This window comes from Drosophila pseudoobscura, chromosome X (assembly GCF_009870125.1).
Source record: "Drosophila pseudoobscura strain MV-25-SWS-2005 chromosome X, UCI_Dpse_MV25, whole genome shotgun sequence".
Lineage (NCBI taxonomy): Eukaryota > Metazoa > Arthropoda > Insecta > Diptera > Drosophilidae > Drosophila > Drosophila pseudoobscura.
The window spans coordinates 5,008,575-5,028,346 of NC_046683.1; the positions used below are offsets into that span (position 1 = coordinate 5,008,575).

Sequence of the window (19,772 nt, forward strand, 5' to 3'; positions counted from 1 at the left end):
TGACTTCATAAAAAGTAATCAATGAATCATCGATAAACTAAAAATAGTTATCAATAAATAATCGATGACTATATACATAACAAGTAATCAATAAATTATCGAAGACTTTGAAATAGTAATCAATAGGTAATCGAAGACTTTAAAAAGCCAATCAATGAATAATCGATGACTTTAAAATGGTAGAATGGAAAATGAAAAGGAACATTTCGGTGTATTTGTAAGAACTAAAAGGCATATTTGTATATTCTAATCCGAATCGTTCAATCAATGATCTGCTTGTGTAAGTCTCTCTATTCAAAAAATCTAGTCAGTTCTTACACCATATCATCCTCCATTCGTGTTGTGCAAGTCATTCGACAGGTCTGAGGGTCTAGAAATCATCAATAATCATCAGCACACTCCCATTATTAATTCTTATTGGTTTAGAACAACATGGTTTAGGCCTTTGATTTCGATCTGGTTGTGGAATACCCAAAAGAGCGACACGACAGGTTTCTTTGTCTCGAAATTCACCCTCGAAAATCGCAGCGTGTTAATTATATCAATCGGAAAGGAGAGAGGATTAGAGCATCTACCAAGACTAGCCATGGGAGGCCCTTTAATGTGTGCTTCCGCATTTTGGTCCACAGAGCCAGAGATAGAGACAGACACAGAGGTGACGATGACGATGACGATCGGCTCTGAAGTCAATGTCAGATCTCCATCTATGAGCTTTCAATTTCAGCTTGTATTTGTTGTATCTGTGGCTGTGGCTGTGGCTGTAAACGTGCCCACAGACCAGTATACCAAACTTTTGAAATCTTTTGAAGATTCTTGGCGATCGCTCGTGTATGCTGTGTGCTGGAGCCGAGCGCTGCAGCCGAGAGATTCGCAACAACACGATCGGATCGGCGCTTAAATTTAATATTAAATTGAACTTGGCCAGAGCGTTTGGCAGCATTACTAGTTCCGAATCCGATTGGGCAAGACGCGACCACCGATCACTCGCGATCACTAGAACACTGCGCGATCGCGATCAATTTTTTCTGAATTCTCTTCTTGGAGTGTGTGTGTTTTTTTTTTTTTGGTTTGTTTCGTCTGGAGTGCCGCTAGTGGAAGCCCGATGATGGCCAGCAAAACGAATCTGCATCTTAGTCTGGGACTGGGACTGGGTCTGGGTCTGGTCTTTGCCTGCTCGTTGCTGTCTCTGGTGTCTGCCCAGGATAACAATGTGCTCTTCGAGACAATCAACTTCCTGCGACGCGGGCAGGCCGACGTCGACCTGGAGAACTACGACAACGGGCTGGTCCTGGACACCGAGTACGATTTCATTGTGGTGGGAGCCGGCACCGCGGGCTGTGCCCTGGCCGCCCGCCTCTCGGAGAACCCCAAGTGGAAGGTGCTGCTGCTGGAGGCCGGCGGGCCGGAGCGGCTTGTCATGGACGTGCCCATTGTGGCCCACTTCCTGCAGCTGGGCGAGATGAACTGGAAGTACCGCACCCAGCCCTCGGACCATGCCTGCCTCGCGATGAACAACAACCGCTGCAACTGGCCGCGTGGCAAGGTGATGGGCGGCAGCTCCGTGCTCAACTACATGATGTACACGCGGGGAAATCGACGCGACTACGATCGCTGGCAGGCGCTGGGCAATCCCGGATGGAGCTACAAGGACGTCCTGCCGTACTTCAAGAAGTACGAGGGCAGCAGCGTCCCCGATGCCGAGGAGGACTATGTCGGTCGCAACGGACCCGTCAAGGTCAGCTACGTCAACTGGCGCTCCAAGATCTCGGAGGCCTTTGTCGACGCCGCCCAGCAGGATGGGCTCAAGTATCGCGACTACAACGGACGCATCCAGAACGGCGTCGCCTTCCTCCACACCACCACCCGCAACTCGACCCGCTGGAGCTCCAACCGGGCCTACCTCTATCCCCTGAAGGGGAAGCGCACCAACCTCCACGTGAAGAAGAACGCGCTCGTGACCAAGGTGCTCATCGATCCGCAGACGAAGACGGCCTACGGCATCATGGTGCAGACGGAGGGACGCGTGCAGAAGGTGCTGGCCCGCCGGGAGGTGGTCGTGTCGGCGGGGGCCATCAACACGCCGCAGCTGCTGATGCTGTCGGGCGTGGGGCCGGCCAAGCACCTCCGGGAGGTGGGCATCAAGCCGATAGCCGACCTGGCGGTGGGCTACAACCTGCAGGACCATACGGCCCCGGCGGTGACATTCACCACGAATGCAACGTCCCTGAAGTTCGAGGACTTTGCCGATCCGACACTGATCAATAGATTCAATCGGATGGAGGGGCCCTACGGATCGCCTGGAGGCTGTGAGGCCATTGCCTTCTGGGACCTGGACCATGAGCGCGACGAGGATGGCTGGCCGGACATTGAGCTGTTCCTGGTGGGCGGCTCCATGTCCTCGAATCCGGCCATCTCGCGCGCCTTCGGACTGAAGAAGTCCATATACGATGCGCTGTTCGCCGAGATCGAGGACAAGTCGCTGAACGCCTTCATGATCTTCCCGATGATACTGCGGCCCAAGAGCCGCGGCCGCATCATGCTCAAGAGCAGCGACCCCTTCAAGTATCCCCTCATCCATGCCAACTACTTTGCCCATCCGTACGACGTGGACATCTCGGTGCGGGGCCTCCTCAAGGCCGTCAGTCTGATGGAGCAGCGCGGCATGAAGGCCATCAACGCCCAGCTGTGGGAGCGCAAGATCCCCACCTGCAAGCAGCATCCCTACAAGAGCTGGGCCTACTGGGTCTGCTATGTCCGCCACTTCACCTTCACCATCTACCACTACTCGGGCACCGCCAAGATGGGTCCCAAATCGGACCGGGCCGCCGTAGTCGATGCCCGCCTCCGGGTCCATGGCATCCGCAATCTGCGCGTCGCCGATGCCAGCATCATGCCCGAGATCATGTCCGGCCATCCCAATGGGCCTGTCTTTATGATTGCCGAAAAGGCGGCCGATATGATCAAGCAGGATCATGGCTTCATCCCGTGATTATTCCACTCCCAATCCCCCAGTCCAAAGTTTCATCAGGTCTAAGCCCGGTTTGCACAAGGCCAAAGTCCACTGCCCATCCCCCCACTTGTCCCCATCGTTTGCATCGTTGTTTTGTATTCTGTTTAGTCATACATTTACCATCTTTTATGTCTCTCCATCAACCTCCCCGAGTTGGCCAAGTGCGAAGGGGGCTTAAGTTTTAGTTAAGGCATTCTTAACGATTCTTTGTTATTCTTAGTGTACCTCTCTTTAGCCTGAACTGATTCTAATTTAAGTCTAGACCCGTAAGCTCCATGAATAAATCTCTTAAGATTATCATATACCATGTATTTCTACAATGTGTCATTTATTGCGTACTCAACCGAGAGAGGGAATTGACAGCACAACTTGATCAGTGATCAATGATCAGTTATCAGTGATCAGTTATCAGCTTTTTGAGATCAGTTATCAGTGATTAGTTAGGGATGATCAGTGATCAGTGCTGGCAGGTGTGTGGCACAAACTGGTTATCAGTGATCAGTAATCAGTGATCAGTGAAGACTTATTAGCAATAAGTGATTAGTTATCAACAATCAGTGATCAGTTATCAGATATCGGCGATCAGTGATCAGTTAGAGGTGATCAACTATCAGCAATCAGTGATTAGCAATCAAAGATCAGCTAAAAGGGTTCAGTGATCAGATAGAGGTGATCAGTTATCAGCGATAAGCGATCAGTTATAAGTGATCAGCTATCACAGATCAGCTATCAGTGACCAGTGATGGAATTTCCACGACTGTTATGCTGATGAGAGGTGATTTGATACATTAATGCGTGCCTCAGATTTTCAGAAATGTAGCGTACAAATAGTATGATCCATTTTCGTCATGCATGATGCAATACATCATTCCTGTTGGCTAATATCGATTGGCGTTCACAGCATCATAGGTGACACCTGCCTGCTGATACAAGCTGCATGATACATAGGGCTCCCATTGACATTGACTCTCAATTTTACTGAAATCTTCAACGTTTTTCTTTCGTGGTTTTGTCCATTTTCATGCTAATAAATTTTTAGCGTGTGTATTTTTTTGGGTTCGTCAATGTCCGTCTTGTTCTTCTGTTTGATACCTTTTTATTGTTGCGGAAATGATTTTTGTGGTCTTGGTTTTATTTCTTTGTTTTTTGTTGGTCTTTTGTTTTGAATTTTTGGTTTAATTTGCATTGATTTGACCTTAGCCCCGGGGCGGGAACTTGGGAGGGAGGGGGGCCGTAAATCAGTCACAAATTGAGAACAATTTCCAGAGCAGGTGCCACCCAAAAGTATGCTTCAACTGATCAAAAGCTTTACTTGTGAAAAGCTCAAAGTGGAAAAAAGCAGGCACGATCTTGCCACAGAAATCCATTCCAATTCCACAGCAGGCTCTATCGATAGGTTTGCTCCGACATTTGATCGGCTCAAGACGAGGGTCGGTTCAAGACTGTCTCCGATTGAAGATCAATGCCAGGAAGTGCGAGAAGTGAGTGAAAGAACAAGACTATTCAAGGGTGCATCGAATAGAGCGCGACAGATCGAGGGAGATGGAGAGGGAGAGGGATAGCGAAAGCGAAAGGGAGCCCCCAGCTAAAGACGAGTGAGTCGGGGCTGCTGCGTGAGAATATCTATGTAGGTTTGTATGCAGATGAGAATGTGGTTCTGTGGGCAGTATAAATCTATGGATTAAAGGCTTATATCGGATAGATACTTCCCTCACACTCAACCTAGGACCTAAGAGTACCCCGGCATCTCACTAAGATCTCTTGTAAGACAATGGTTGTTCATTAATATGAAGAAGAACCGACACAGGCCATTCTATAAACAATACAGACCACTTGACCACCAATACGGACCATAGAGTAATGAGCGGTTGGACCATAAAATCATAGATGAATGTGCATGGGTCTCGACGAACCCAAAACTCTTAACACATGTGGTGTGCCTGCAGTAGCACTATCATTAGAGGGGATAAACAAGTGGCCCTTTTCTTAGCATTGGTCTTGGTTTGCAATTGGATTATAGTTATGAAGATAAAACAGTTCGAAATTAAAACACAGCATCGCCATCAACAATGGTAGAGGCCTTAAACTTTTGCTAGCCAATAAGTGCTCCGTTGATAAATATGTACAATATAGTATCTATGATTATAAACATATTCATAAATCAAGAGCTCACATACATACTGTCCAATTAACGGGTTTCAAAGTAGAGCCTCGGCCCCTGCCGCGGCTCACAACGTTTCCACTCGTTCCCAAACTTTTAACAACTAGAATTGATGGTGAATCCTTGTCCAACAAACGGTAGCTATATGGCATTACAAGAACAAAAAAATCATTAAAAATTGCTAAATAATCTTTTTTGCCCTAGACCTTTAGACCCTTTTGCGTTTAAGAAATGTTACGCTCATCAAAATGATCCAAACTTATCGAAAATTGATGAATTTATGGGATAAAATACATTTTCTCTTTAAAATCGCTTTGGCAAAGCTCTTGAAACCGCAATAAACCGAAAAGTTATTGCTGTTTCAAGACTTAAGTCCGGCACTGTACACATGACCACTCCCTGAACCGAAATCAACCAACAAATGCACTGGAAAGGTGGCCTTCTACTATTGCTGATATCAAAACCATTTCTATCGTCAACTCTGTTGGATATCTGGGGAGCTGCAGAGGCCAAGCCATCAGCCCTGGGTTTTCATTAACACAAATTGAAATATTCATGAAGGTCCTTGGAGGGGTGGGGTCTCGAAAACATGAATATTGCATGCAATTGCCGTGACCAAAACAAGACCCACTCCCAGCCGGATGAACTCCCCCCCATAAATCTGGCCGTCAGCGGCCAGACGGATTTGTAAGAGATTCCCGGCCAGGATTGGGGGCTAACTGCAGCCATATGCTGGCTGTCGGACAACCCCAAGGGGTGGTTGATGCAGCTGCAGTGGCCACCCCACGAAAATTGTTTTGCTTTTGTTTGCTGAATGTCCAAATTCGCCACGGGAAACACCGGAAAGCCAACCCCTGAGAGCTCTCTCACCCTCAGCCATACCCCTCGCCCCCCGCAGATGTCGCTGTGGCAGAGCCGCAAGAGAAACCAGAACAATTCCCCGCGGCCAAGTGCCATTGAACCAGGTTCAGATGCAAACGGAAAGACCAAAAGCAAATAGCCCAAGAAACACAAGAAGCAGATACAGACGAAGACGGAGACGGAGACGGGGACAATGATATACTTGTTGATAGAGACAGAGATATAGTTAGAGAAAGAGCACGAGAAGGAGCGACATGGTGATGAGCAGGCAGAAAGCAGTAAGCAAATTAGCAAGTGGCAATAAAAATTCTTGGCTCTAAAAACAATCTTGGCCCGTTTTGGCCCTACAGCGACGAGAGAGTTGAAGACGAGACCGAAAGATCAGTCGAGGAGAACCAAAACCGGAGACGACGACGACACTTGAGAGGCACAGTGGGGCAAATGGAAAGATCCATAGGTGGATCCAACATACGAGCTAAATAATTAATATTCCGCTTATCCGAAAGTGCTGATTAGTGCTATAGACAAAGAATGTCCCCATTGTGAGGCGCTCATTACCATCGAATCTAGATTTAAACCTGTTTTGCAAAGTTTTGGCTGGAAACCACTTAAAAAAAAAACATATTATCACAATATTTGGAATGATTTTGTGCCCCGAAAGAGCAACAATCTTTATTGCGCATGAGCCATACGAGGTCACCGATTTAATATCCAGAAATATTTTAATTTTGTAGCCTCCGACTTCCGACTTCGCATATATATTTATGTGATCTTTGAATATACCATACACTCAGAGAAAAAAGCCCTGAAATTGTAATATTTCATAATAATAAGTTCATAATAAAATTATATTCCGATTAAATATTGATGCCTTTAAATCAAAGTAATTTCCTTTTGATTTCAGTACGCTCTTATTTCAAAACGGAATATTTGAATAGAATATGGGTGCCATGCCACAGATAGTTCCAAAAAAGATACTTCCTCTAACCAAAAGACATCCTTTAATACCAAACAACACGAACTCCAGTACGTTGGTGTTTGCGTGGCTTGAAAGTGTTTCATTTTTGTGCCCACTGTGCGAACCAGAAGTTCAATTTCACCGGCCAGCCGGCCAGCCGCAGAGTTCAGTCAACGGCGCAGAGGTAACACAACCAGAGGTACGGCTACGACAACACCATGGAGAACCTGCTGCTGCTGCTGATGTCCGTTCTTCTGGGACTTCTTCTGCAGATCCCCGATGGCAATGGCGACCCAGGACGAGGCCGAGCACCCGAGTTCGAGGAGTTGCGGCGCCTGGGCATCGGAAATGTGGTCAATGTTCCGCTCTACAGCGACGGTAAGTGCATGACGGCCTTGGCCCATGTCTCCCCATGGTGATCTCCAGCATTCGTGTGATTCGCAGCGCCATTGGGCAGCTATGACTTTATTGTGGTGGGGGCGGGAGCCGCCGGCTGCACTCTGGCCGCCCGCCTCTCGGAGAACCCCCAGTGGAGTGTGTTCCTGATCGAGGCCGGCGGCGTGGAGAACATCATGCACCAGGTGCCGCTGATGGCACCCTCCCTGCAGACCACCGCCTCCAACTGGGGGTACCTGTCGCAGCCGCAGCGCCACGCCTGCCGCGGCATGCCCGACAACAGATGCTCCCTGCCCCGGGGCAAGATCCTGGGCGGCACCAGCTCCATCAACTACATGATCTACAATCGCGGCAACAGGCGGGACTTCGATGGCTGGGCCTCCGCCGGCAATCCGGGCTGGAGCTACGCGGAGGTCCTGCCCTACTTCCTGCGCAGCGAGTCCGCCCAGCTGCAGGGCCTGGAGCAGTCGCCGTACCACAACCACAGCGGACCCCTCAGCGTCGAGGATGTGCGCTATCGCAGCAGGCTGGCCCACGCCCATGTGCGGGCCGCCCAGGAGGCAGGACATCCGCGAACCGACTACAACGGCGAGTCCCAGCTGGGGGTCTCCTACGTCCAGGCCACCACCCTGAAGGGTCGCCGCCACAGCGCCTTCCGCGCCTACATCGAGCCCATCCGGAAGCAGCGCCGGAACCTGCACATCCTCACCCTGGCCCGGGTCACCCGCCTGCTCATCGACGAGGCGACCAAGTCCGCCTACGGGGTGGAGCTGCTCCACCAGGGGCGGCGGCATCGAGTGCGCGCCCGGAAGGAGGTCATCCTGTCGGCGGGGGCCTTCAACTCCCCCCAGCTGCTGATGCTGTCGGGCATCGGGCCGGCGGACAACCTCAAGGCCATTGGGGTGCCGCTGGTGCAGGCTCTGCCAGTGGGGAAGCGCCTCTACGATCACATGTGCCACTTTGGGCCCACCTTCGTGACCAACACCACGGGCCAGACGATCTTCAGCGCCAATTTGGGCCCGCCCGTGATCAAGGACTTCCTGCTGGGGCGGGCGGACACGTTCCTCTCCAGCATTGGCGGAGTGGAGACGCTCACCTTCCTGAAGGTGCCCCGAGCCCGGACCCCGTCCACGCAGCCCGACATCGAGTTGGTTCAGGTGGCCGGGAGCCTGGCCAGCGACGAGGGAACGGCTCTGGCCATGGGGGCCAACTTCCGGCAGGAAATCTACGACAAGATGTACAAGGAGCTGGCTCTCAGGCAGCAGGATCACTTCACCTTCCTGATCATGCACTTTGCCCCCGCCTCCGTGGGTCGTCTCTGGCTGCACAATCGCAACCCCCTCGAGTGGCCTCGCATCGATCCCAAGTACTTCTCGGCCCCGGAGGATGTGGAGTATCTGCTGGAGGGCATCAAGGAGGCCATTCGCATCTCCAAGATGCCCGCCCTCCAGTCGATTGGCGCCCGCCTCCTGGAACGCCCTGTGCCCGGCTGCGAGTCCCTGGGCTTCGCCTCCGACGACTACTGGCGCTGCTCCATCCGCACCCTCTCGTACACGCTCCACCACCAGGTGGCCACCTGTCGCATGGGTCCCGCGAGCGATCCCACCGCCGTGGTCAGTCCCCAGCTGCGGGTCCACGGCATGAGGCGGCTGCGGGTGGTGGACACCAGCATCATTCCCGTGCCGCCCACGGCCCACACCAATGCGGCGGCCTTCATGATCGGGGAGAAGGCGGCGGACATGATACGCTCCGACTGGAGCTGAGGAACTGCCAGGGAAAGAACTCGTATCGTATCGTATCGTATCGTATCTATGTAAATGGGTCAATAAAATGCTTAAAGAAAGAAAGCCCAAAGAAAGCAAAGGGTCAAACCAGTCCGCTGTACGCCGGAGAGCAGTCGGGTGTCGTCATGACCTAGCTTAATAAAGCCACCAAACGATCCAATCCGAGCCGATGTGATCCAAAACGGGTTTGAGTTGGTTTCATCAGACATCAAGTTCAATGACAGTCCAGTGCGAATGAATAGAGCACGCGGTGAGTGCGTCGCCTGTCTGTTGTCTGTCGTCTGTCGTCTGTCGTCTGGGTATATATACACTCGTATGGAATTGGCCACACTAAATGCAGTTCAAAACTGCGTGCCCAGAGGGACTGGGACTGGGATTGGGCCTGGGATTGGGATGCGACGACGCCCAGCACGCGCCAAAGTTAAACGAACCCAAAACGAACGCAAATGGAATTCAACACTTAACAAATAAGCGAGAATCTTGCCATTCTCCCTTCACATTTGGCCAGGCTTAGAAGTCTCTGGCCTCTGATCGTCCCTGGGGATACCCTGTACTGGCAGGGCCACTTCTGCTCCTGATTCCACACCTAATTCTCCAGCCATCCATGCAGAATCCAATTAGTTTGAATCTTTTATTAGATATTCATTCAATCAGTTTTCAATCTTTGCATTTGTTTCTTTTATGCTTTGGTTTTTTGATTTGATTTGCTAATTGGTCCATAGATTTCCGTATTTTAATCGGAAACTAAAACTGATTTTTGTTTTAGTTCCCTCTTTCTATCCAGTTTGCTCCAGTCTCGAGTCTCTACTCCAGACTTAATTTATTCTATTCTTTAATTTCTGTTGTTTATTTATTTATTATTTCGGTTTTTTGATTCCTCTTGATCTGAGGTGAAATTTTGCTTCATTCTTTGTTCTATTTCTGCGCTTTTTATTTCATTTTATTTTGTTTTTGTATTTTTAATTTTTTTTTATATTTTTATTAATATTTAATTTTTTATTTTATTGTTCCTTTTTCTTTTTTAATTTATTTATTGTTTATGTTTTTTTCCAATTATACATATATATTTTTTTAATATATTTTTTAATTTTTTTTTTCTTTTTGTTTTAATTTTTTCTTTTTTATTTTAATTTAATTTTATTCCAATTTATTTGTTTCTCTTTTTTTGGTTTTTTATTTTTATTATATTTTTATTTTAATTTTATTTTTTGTTTTGCCACAATTGTTCTTTAGTTGTTTTTTTTTATAGGTGTTTATATCAACATACATATACTTTAATTATAATTTTAACACTTAAATTCTGTTTTTAGCTTTGATTATTTATTGAGCACATGATATTTTATGAGTGACACCTTAAAAAATATTTTGCATTTGCACTTGTGTTTGAATATTAGCAATGATAAATAATTAATTTATATTTTGTTGTGGATTTTAATTTCCTAAGTTTTTTGTATGGTATGTTGGGTTTTATAGGAAAAATGTAGAGTTTCCTAAACCTATAATTTGTGTCGTTTCCATTCTGTACGTTGATCTTTCCTTTTTGTTTATTTTATATTAGATTTCTGTTCTATTTTCAAGAGCTTTTGGTTCATTTAATTCATTCCTTATTTTGCTAATTTCTTGAAGGTTCATTCTATTCTTCGGTTCATTTATTCCAGTTTTTATTTCAAGCTGGTGGCTGACTCCAGTTCGATTCTTTGGTTTATATATTTCAATGATTCATTCTATTGTTTGAATTAAATGAATTAAATTTATTTAACTCTTTTTTTATTGTCTCGTCGGAGCACCCGTTAACTTCCACCCAGCTGGAGGCGCGAACAGGGTATGCAGTGTTTATGGCACGGGCAGTACAGGCAGAGCTACAGGTACAGGTGGGTGGGGAGGGCATTTGATGGGAGTTTAACAGCGGCAGCAGCAGCAACACCTAAAAAGGCCCCTCTGCCGTGGCGCCTGAGTCACTCCGTTGGGAGTGGGCTCCGGTCCCAGGGCCATGGCTTAAAAGCAACACCCATCCCGCGGGTGCAGCTCATTTGAGTCCACCATTGGCCCAAATGCAGTCCATCATGTGGAGTCCACAGTTCCGGCTGACCTGCTGCCTGCTTATGCCGCTGTTCCTGCTCAGCGGAGTCCAGACGAACGGCAATCAGAGGCTGCTGGACCAGCTGCAGCAGGTGGGACTGGTCAATCTGCTGGAGCAGGCCACGCGGCCGAATGGTAAGTGATTCCAAGCCCAAGATCCCCGGGGATCTCCCTCGAATACATGTAAATTCTGCTGCTGCTTCAGTGCCCCAGGATCTGGCCACGTACGACTTCATTGTGGTAGGAGCCGGGGCAGCTGGCTGCACTTTGGCCGCCCGACTCTCGGAGGATCCCAGCTGGAAAGTGGCCCTCCTCGAGGCGGGCGGCGTGGAGAACATTGCCCACTTGACGCCCGTCCTGGCCGGCTATCTGCAGCAGACGGCCTCCAACTGGGGCTACCACTCTGTGCCACAGCGCCTCTCCTGCCTGGGCATGAACAACCAGGAGTGCGCCCTGCCCCGGGGCAAGGTCCTGGGCGGCACCAGCTCCATCAACTACATGATCTACAATCGCGGCAACAGGCGGGACTTCGATGGCTGGGCCTCCGCCGGCAATCCGGGCTGGAGCTACGCCGAGGTGCTGCCCTACTTCCTGCGCAGCGAGTCCGCCCAGCTGCAGGGCCTGGAGCAGTCGCCGTACCACAACCACAGCGGACCCCTCAGCGTCGAGGATGTGCGCTACCGCACCCAGCTGGTGCACGCCTTCGTGGAGGCTTCCGTGGAGGCGGGTCTGCCCCGCACCGACTACAACGGAGAGTCGCAGCTGGGGGTCTCCTACGTCCAGGCCACCACCCGCAACGGCCGGCGACACAGCGCCTACTCGGCGTACATCCAGCCAGTGAGGGACTACCGCAAGTCCAATCTGCACATCTACACCTTCTCGCAGGTGACGCGACTGCTCATCGATGCGGAGACCAAGTCCGCCTACGGCGTGGAGTTCCGCTACAATAGCAGGGCCTACACGTTCAAGGCCCGGAAGGAGGTCATCCTGTCGGCGGGGGCCTTCAACTCCCCCCAGCTGCTGATGCTGTCGGGCATCGGGCCGGCGGACAACCTCAAGGCCATTGGGGTGCCGCTGGTGCAGGCTCTGCCAGTGGGGAAGCGCCTCTACGATCACATGTGCCACTTTGGGCCCACCTTCGTGACCAACACCACGGGCCAGACGACCTTCACGTCCCGAGTGACGGCCGCCGAGGTGCTGTCGTATCTGCTGGCGGGGAATCCGGCCACCAAGCTCAGCTCCATTGGCGGTGTGGAGGCCCTGGCCTTCCTGAAGACCGGCCGGTCGACCCTGCCCCAGGACTGGCCCGACATCGAGCTGATCATGGTGTTGGGGAGCCTGGCCAGCGACGAGGGAACGGCCCTCAAGCTGGGCGCAAACTTCAAGGACGAGATCTACGACAGGATGTACGGGCAGCTGGCCCAGGCCAGGCAGGATCACTTCACGCTCCTGGTGATGCAATTCCATCCGCAGAGCGTCGGCCGCCTGTGGCTGCGGGATCGCAATCCCTTGGCCTGGCCCAAAATCGATCCCAAGTACTTTGTGGCCGAGGAGGATGTGGAGTACATCCTCGATGGCATCAAGGAGGCCATTCGCATCTCCAAGATGCCCGCCCTCCAGTCGATTGGCGCCCGCCTCCTCGAACGCCCTGTGCCCGGCTGCGAGTCCCTGGCCTTCGCCTCCGACGACTACTGGCGCTGCTCCATCCGCACCCTCTCGTACACGCTCCACCACCAGGTGGCCACCTGTCGCATGGGTCCCGCGAGCGATCCCACCGCCGTGGTCAGTCCCCAGCTGCGGGTCCACGGCATGAGGCGGCTGCGGGTGGTGGACACCAGCATCATTCCCGTGCCGCCCACGGCCCACACCAATGCGGCGGCCTTCATGATCGGGGAGAAGGCGGCGGACATGATACGCTCCGACTGGAGTTGAAGGGCAGTGTAGGAATAGATGCGATCCGAGGATGCGAGTTGGAAGGAGGTCGACTTGGAGAGTTAATTAAATGGAATTACCTTAACGAGTCCGTCTGTCCTTCGAGACAGCCGGGGAGATGGTGGGGTAGGCGTAGGCCCTGGGGGTTGTGTTGCCTGGAGAGTGCATTAACCCAAGACCGCGACCGCACAAGGGTTGAAAGCCGCTTTGGATGTGGCACAGGCCCGAGCGCAGCAGGCACGGGCACAGGCACGGGCCCAGGCCCAGGCATCATCATCAACAGCAACAACAGGGGGTGGTTTGACTCGGAAGCTGTCTGTGCCTGTGCTTAGATGGAGAAGCGGAGGGTGGGTGGGCGGAGGGATGGGATGCAGTGTCATCAGGGTTGTGCGCATACAAGTGGTTATCAGTGTTCTTGCTTATCGCTTCCTTTTTCCTTCTTGTGTGAAACATTCAATATCCCCCCACAGGAGGCAAAAGCTTTCCAGTCCCCAGAGTTGCAGAGCACCGCAGTGTGACCGTAGTCGTTTCATCCAAGCTTTTAGTACTTAAATTTTATATTTTATGGCCTTTCCAATTATAACATTTTTAAATATAGAAACTGAAGAAGACTAAGGAATATTAAAGCTTATTAAAAAGTATATCCATAATATATAAGTGCTCCCGCAACCCACATAATAAACAAATACAACTTAATGAATACAGTTACCGCACTTTTGCGGATTCATCTGAAACCCAACATTGCATTTTTTCGGTATTTTTTGGGAATTTGCCCGTTTTCAATGGGACACAATCCACGCTATTCGCATTATTTGACGAATGTTTTCGAATGGCATAGGAAAATATTCAAATGACTTCAATAAACATATTTAAATACATATGGGCATTTCCGTGGAAATCTCAACCCTGGCAAACAAATCTAAAGTCAATATAAACACATTTCCATATCCGTTTTTCCCGATATTATTTTTCAAGCTATCCAATTTACTTATAATTTCATTAACTTTAATCTGAAAACCTATTTTCTCCTATAAGAAAGAAAATGTTTCCTAAAAGTCTATTGAATTATCAAAAAAAAAATACCAGAAAATGTTCTCAGTATCGCAAAGAGATATATTTTAAGTTTTAAATTAAATACAAAAAAAAAAACTAAAAATCATAGCCAATTTAAAAAAACATCAATGCACAACATTTATTACAAATTAGCTTCAATATATTGCCCCAACTTTCGCTGAAATCTGCCGCCGCCGCGAAAACCACTTATAACATATTGCAAAAATTTTCAAAACGAATAGTTGCCCAAAATCGACTTTAACATAAATTGTAGGGCTAATCACGAGCTATGACCTTTTTACCACTTGCAACGTGTACGATTTGTCGTCATTTGACACAATGGCAATAGCCATATGCATATTTAGACAGCTGCAGACTGTGGTCACACTGGCCAGTCAGCTGTTGGCAGCTTATTATATGGAAAATGCATCTCAAAGAACACTACGAAATTTGCAAATGAGTATTCCTAAGAAAAAGTTATATTATATTCTATATCGAAAGAGAAATTCCCACTGGCATCCAGCCCTGGCTTTAATTATACGACCCTGTCGCTTTGTCACCCTGCCGCCCTGTCGCCCTGTCAACATGCGGTTTTCTAATTGCAACGTTTGAAAATAAGTCAACAGGCGGCTGTAACCCCCAGAAAGGGGCGGTGCTGCTGCTATGAGGGCTGAACTCGGATACTCGTAGGAGAATGGGGGGTCGAGGGGAGAACTTACCTGAAACAATTAACGCCTCATTCGGACCCGTTGTGTGTATGTTTCCCATGGTGGATGGATGGTTGGGTGGTGTACGCTTTTTTTGCTGTTCGATTTTTATATCCAAAAAGCTCCTCTCTGCACTGCTCTCGAAAAGTTCTCTTTCTCCTGCTCTAAACGGAGAAACAACAACAATAGTCGTAGAAACAAAAAAAGTAGACGAAACATCGGTAGCCGAAGTTTTAGATGCACTTCCAGACGAAACACTTGGCCCTTTATAGTATTGTTTATTTTCCGATCTGTTCTGTGATATTGTCACTTTCCCTATTCGCATTCCCTATATCCCTATTGTTATGCTTCTAATTTTGTACTATCTATAAGTTGTAGCTGCTCTATGAAATGTTGGGATAAACAATCCAATGGATGATCGGGTATACCTAAACTTTAGAGGGCAGCAAAGTGGTTTGCCGAACGCAAAGGATCGCCGCAAGGGTATTTTATATGGAGCTTTTTGTGGCGCGGCCCGAAAGTATGCTACACTTTTTCGCTCCCCGAATGTTTTTATTGTTGCTCTTCTGTCTGTGTTTGTTCTTTCTTCTCTTCTCTTCTGTTTTGTTTTCATCTTTTATCGTATTTGTATATCTCTGGCTGTAGAAGCTTTCTGCTTTTGGGGCGGCGTCGTCTCCAGCAACTTGCTTAGCATACAATATGCATACATACGTATACATATGCACATGTACACACACTGACGATCAGATGGAATGCGCAAAATGGAATTGAATTAATATAAAAACAATCGTCAGTTTTCAATCACACGTAGGAATCCCCGCTGCGGGGTGCCACTTGACAAACTTTGCGCGTGATTTGCTTTTATTGTTAATAAAGATGCATGTACATGTGTATATATTTTTATCAAAGTTCAAATAAAATTAATGCGAATTGCTGGGCAGAAAATAGAACAGCTCAACCATTGGTTTGGGCGGGGGAGGGGTGGGTTTGTAGCCAGAACAGGGCCGGGGACGGGGCGGCACATGACGTAAACGTTGAAAGTGAATTGGGCGCGGGCAAGTTATATTCAATGTAAGGTGGGGTAGGGCCATCCAAAAACAAATGCCATTGCGTGCCAGAATTCGACGAGAGCCAAAAGAACCTATGCGTGTGGGTAGCACCACACTAATGCATTCATGTACATACATATGTGTGCACCCATGGGGGGCCAATGCCTAACCTCGTACTCCATATTCCTTGGGGGAGGCTTGGGCTAACCGAACGAGAAAGAGAGAGAGATGGAGAGAGAGGGAGAGAGTATGTGTGGGAGAGTGTCTGTTTGCGGGGAGAGTGCCTTATCAATGAGCTCATCATTGCCTGGTCTGCCCCTGCACCCCTCACCAGAGTATACAAAAAATTGAGATTAGAACAAAAAGATAGAAAAAACCGAATCAGAAGAGAGACCAAAACACGAAACACTCACACACACTGAGACAATAATTTAACCCTTAGTAAATAATTCTGATTGGGGGTTGCTCTGCCGCTGCGGGGTCTCATCGGAGGTAAACAATGTTTTGTTATCGCGACCTGCTGCTGCTGTTGCTGTACCGCCCGCCGCCCCACTGTAACCCTCTCCTACAATATATATGTATATCCCCGATTTCGACTATAACCATAGGATTTATCACAATTAGTAGCGGAGAGACCCGGCTCAAAAAAGAATCGCGCGCGTAGGGGAAACAGCATCCCACAGGCGGCTGCATTTGTTTCGATTCCATTTTCACTCACAGAACAGCAAGAAAAATATATTAAAAAAACATGGGCCAGGAAGCAAACGCGCACAAGTTTTATTGATCAAAGAATCGGTTCTAATTGATTGTTCTTTTATTAATTAATATTAATTTCTTCGTGCAAAATTTACCGCACAAAACTCGCACAAACTCCGTAAACAGTGTGAACTTATCGATTAAATATTTTAGAACTGGAGAAACATCGATGTTAACACCGATGTCATCGATATTTGGTGTACAAGTAGACATCGGTGTTTATTTTCTCAAACATCGATGTTTTTCGATTTTACGCTAGAAGTTGTAGGTTATTAAAGTAAAAGTGGCTTAAAGTATTTGCTTACAGGATCTCTTTCTGCCCCTTTTCGCTCAGCCATATTTATCACTCCACTATTAATAAGTGGAACAAGATACAACAATATCCTTTTAAAAAATCTTACTCCAAAACTCAATAACTCAACCTAGTGTAAAAGAAAATTTATAATTAATAAATGTCATATTGTAGTGCTTACAAAGATATTAAATCTTAACGTTGATATGCAATGACTTCATGTATCAGGTGGCGATGCAATTTTTACACCATCAAGTGGCCTGCGTGACATCAGCAAAAGGCTGTTAAGCACGGATCCCAAAAAAAACCGCAGCCCTTCCCCAGCCAACCGACCGAGAGAAATAGCTGATATTATATTATAGATAGCTAATAGATTAATATTTGAGGAAAATTAGATTTAAACTTACTAAAAGAACAAAGAATGCATTCAAAATATATACAAATGCAATTACTAAATACGGGCAGGTACGTAAGTATTAGTAATTTGATAAGATAATGTGGATATAATGTGTTAGAGGGAATTTAAATCCGAGCGTAAGACCTTAAATGGATAATGCAGGGATAACGTTATCTAGTTTCTGGAGGGCATAGAAATAGAAAATTTGAAAAACGTCGAACATCGATGTTTTGCAATGTTTTGGGAGACACTATCGATATTTCTCCAGCAACAGCTACAGAACTACACGGAAACTTCACATTGCTACATAATGGGAGGAAAAAGAGGATACGGACAAGAGAAAAAACGGCCCAGACGGTTCGTACGAACCTTGCAATTTGCCCTGGCTGCTTTTGCCTGTTGTCATACCTTTAGCCATTCAAAATTACGACTCATTTTTTCGTTGAACTATTGCTTGATATATATTGATGCATCGATAAATAGAAATATATTTTAGGGTATTTGTTGCTTTGCAAAAACAACGATATTTGTGTGCGATAGGTGAAACTTCTCAGAGTTTTGTGAAAAATCGTACGCTATATAATTTACTGAAAAATTAACTACAGGAAGACTTGCTTATAAAGGATACTAAATTTCCTGCTAAATAATTTGCAATGCTTGAGCAAAAGAATTCTGCCCCTATGGATACTATTGGTGATTCAGTCTTAAATCAGCAGCTTGAAGGGAGTGATAATTAGGTTGACTGACTAGGCCATCGAATTAAAGTGTTTTTGATTCTTTAGAAACGAAAGGGCTATCCTATCCCAAAACAAGCCGCTGAATACCCTAATCCGTAAATCAAATCAAATTCGATAGAAAAACACAAAATATCGTAACATTGCATGCGATGCGATCGAAGTAGTTTGTCAAAATCACATCGCTACCTTCATTGACTACATTGTTGTTGTTTTAAATTAGATAAGTCGGTGGGAATAAATTTAATAAAATGAACAGAATTTGCCAAACTTTGTTGCGTCAGAGCTACGCGCGTGCCCCGCTAACCAGCAACCATGTAGCGGCCACAGCAACACGTTGCACCCGCTGGTACAGCGCCGATGCTTCCCCACCGGCCTCTGCGGCCGATGTTGTGGACAAATCCACGCTCGAAAAACTGGTGCGCACCAACAAGGTGGTCATCTTCATGAAGGGAAATCCCCAGGCACCCCGCTGCGGCTTCAGCAACGCCGTAGTGCAGATCATGCGAATGCATGGCGTACAGTACGACGCCCACGATGTCCTCCAGAACGAGGCCCTGCGTCAAGGTGAGTTGGAGCATATTAAAATTCTAGTTTGAACTGTTCCACTCAAGCAAATCTTTTAATAGGCGTCAAGGAGTTCACTGACTGGCCCACCATTCCTCAGGTGTTCATCGATGGGGAGTTCGTTGGCGGCTGTGACATCTTGATGCAATTGCATCAAAGCGGCGATCTGATTGAGGAACTGAAGAAGGTCGGCATTATCTCCGAGCTGCTGAAGGCCGAGGAGGCCAAGCAGGAGCCCAATACGGAGGAAAAGAAAAAGTAGTAGACGCCAGATCAACGCCCTCTACACCTCCCCCACAATCCTAATTATTAGCAATTGTTTATTATTAAATGTTTAACTGATACAGAAACTTATGTTGTCCATGATGTTGATGGGCTATCATCTATGACCACCTGGTCGTTGCCGCTGCTCGTCTATGTGCTGCAGGGCGGCCAGGATCTGGCCGTGGACACCGTGCGTCAGTTCGCTCACCTGAAAGATCTCGCAGCATTGTCGCTGGTACTCGTCATTTGTCATATTTCCCACAATCTGCATGAGATTGTCCGCTATGGAGAGGCGCAACATATCGTCGGGCGGCATGGGGGGCCCCAGGCGACGTAGACGCCGAGTGGGTATGGTCGTTTCTACTAGGCCATCCGTCAGCTGTTGCGATTGCTGCTGCGAGAGCAGTTCAGTCTGGGTCTCTACCTGCGGCTGTGGCTTCGAATCCGTTTCCCACTGCGGCTTCTCCTTGGTGTCCATCTTGTGACGAACCCTCCACTTACCGCTTATCTGGATTTAATCAGCGTTTAGAAAAATCCCTCATATGTTCATGCCATGCAAAATGTAACTGTTAATTAACTTAGTGAAGAGTCTATCGAAGATCAATCGACTATCGAAGTCGGGGGTCGTGCTTTAACCCGTGTGTGTGTTCGGCAAGAAATGACAGCCCCATCCATCATTTGGAATTTGGATTACTATATTACAAGGTCATTAATCATAATATGGCAAGTATATTTATTTTCTTTTTTAGCTATTATTCAGAAAAAATATTTT

General features: G+C 47.7%; 6 protein-coding genes across 10 annotated transcripts in view; 4 read left to right on the plus strand and 2 right to left on the minus strand.

Moving 5' to 3' along the window:
- Flo2 (flotillin-2) overlaps positions 1-16,943 on the minus strand; it is a 101,640-nt gene extending 84,697 nt beyond the window's left edge. For 2 of the 5 annotated variants that reach the window (XM_033384212.1, XM_033384211.1), the window contains exons 1-2: positions 16,842-16,879; positions 14,954-15,100 (exon numbers count right to left, since the gene is read on the minus strand). In XM_033384212.1, the coding sequence (XP_033240103.1) occupies positions 14,954-15,002 (49 nt within the window). In that variant the 5' untranslated portion in view covers positions 15,003-15,100; positions 16,842-16,879. The other 3 variants (XM_002133635.3, XM_033384213.1, XM_033384215.1) reach the window with 3 other exon arrangements.
- Positions 897-3,318, plus strand: LOC4815829 (glucose dehydrogenase [FAD, quinone]). The gene has a single exon (XM_001355479.4). It carries the CDS (start codon positions 1,103-1,105, stop codon positions 2,987-2,989), a length of 1,887 nt encoding a protein of 628 aa, XP_001355515.4. The 5' UTR covers positions 897-1,102; the 3' UTR covers positions 2,990-3,318.
- LOC4815755 (glucose dehydrogenase [FAD, quinone]) lies at positions 7,157-9,187 on the plus strand. Its single transcript, XM_001355477.4, has 2 exons — positions 7,157-7,368; positions 7,435-9,187. Exons 1-2 carry the CDS (start codon positions 7,209-7,211, stop codon positions 9,147-9,149), a joined length of 1,875 nt encoding a protein of 624 aa, XP_001355513.3. The 5' UTR covers positions 7,157-7,208; the 3' UTR covers positions 9,150-9,187.
- On the plus strand, positions 11,123-13,877 carry LOC4815593 (glucose dehydrogenase [FAD, quinone]). The gene is made up of 2 exons (XM_001355476.4): positions 11,123-11,384; positions 11,455-13,877. Exons 1-2 carry the CDS (start codon positions 11,222-11,224, stop codon positions 13,179-13,181), a joined length of 1,890 nt encoding a protein of 629 aa, XP_001355512.4. The 5' UTR covers positions 11,123-11,221; the 3' UTR covers positions 13,182-13,877.
- Positions 16,944-18,350: 1,407 nt separating the features above from the next.
- Grx5 (Glutaredoxin 5) lies at positions 18,351-19,086 on the plus strand. Its single transcript, XM_001355475.4, has 2 exons — positions 18,351-18,736; positions 18,799-19,086. Exons 1-2 carry the CDS (start codon positions 18,421-18,423, stop codon positions 18,996-18,998), a joined length of 516 nt encoding a protein of 171 aa, XP_001355511.2. The 5' UTR covers positions 18,351-18,420; the 3' UTR covers positions 18,999-19,086.
- Positions 19,087-19,692, minus strand: LOC6902139 (uncharacterized). Its single transcript, XM_002133634.3, has one exon. It carries the CDS (start codon positions 19,476-19,478, stop codon positions 19,116-19,118), a length of 363 nt encoding a protein of 120 aa, XP_002133670.2. The 5' UTR covers positions 19,479-19,692; the 3' UTR covers positions 19,087-19,115.
- Positions 19,693-19,772: the final 80 nt, after the last annotated feature.

What these genes read in the sequence shown, in the direction of transcription:
- Grx5 (XM_001355475.4), top strand. Translation starts at nt 18,421, where the DNA reads ATGAACAGAATTTGCCAAACTTTGTTGCGTCAGAGCTACGCGCGTGCC. An exon ending in GAACGAGGCCCTGCGTCAAG is followed by an intron (nt 18,737 to 18,798) that starts GTGAGTTGGAGC and finishes ATCTTTTAATAG; the next exon opens with GCGTCAAGGAGTTCACTGAC.
- LOC4815755 (XM_001355477.4), top strand. Translation starts at nt 7,209, where the DNA reads ATGGAGAACCTGCTGCTGCTGCTGATGTCCGTTCTTCTGGGACTTCTT. An exon ending in TGTTCCGCTCTACAGCGACG is followed by an intron (nt 7,369 to 7,434) that starts GTAAGTGCATGA and finishes TGTGATTCGCAG; the next exon opens with CGCCATTGGGCAGCTATGAC.
- LOC4815593 (XM_001355476.4), top strand. Translation starts at nt 11,222, where the DNA reads ATGCAGTCCATCATGTGGAGTCCACAGTTCCGGCTGACCTGCTGCCTG. An exon ending in GCAGGCCACGCGGCCGAATG is followed by an intron (nt 11,385 to 11,454) that starts GTAAGTGATTCC and finishes CTGCTGCTTCAG; the next exon opens with TGCCCCAGGATCTGGCCACG.
- LOC4815829 (XM_001355479.4), top strand. Translation starts at nt 1,103, where the DNA reads ATGATGGCCAGCAAAACGAATCTGCATCTTAGTCTGGGACTGGGACTG.
- LOC6902139 (XM_002133634.3), bottom strand. Translation starts at nt 19,478, where the DNA reads ATGGACACCAAGGAGAAGCCGCAGTGGGAAACGGATTCGAAGCCACAG.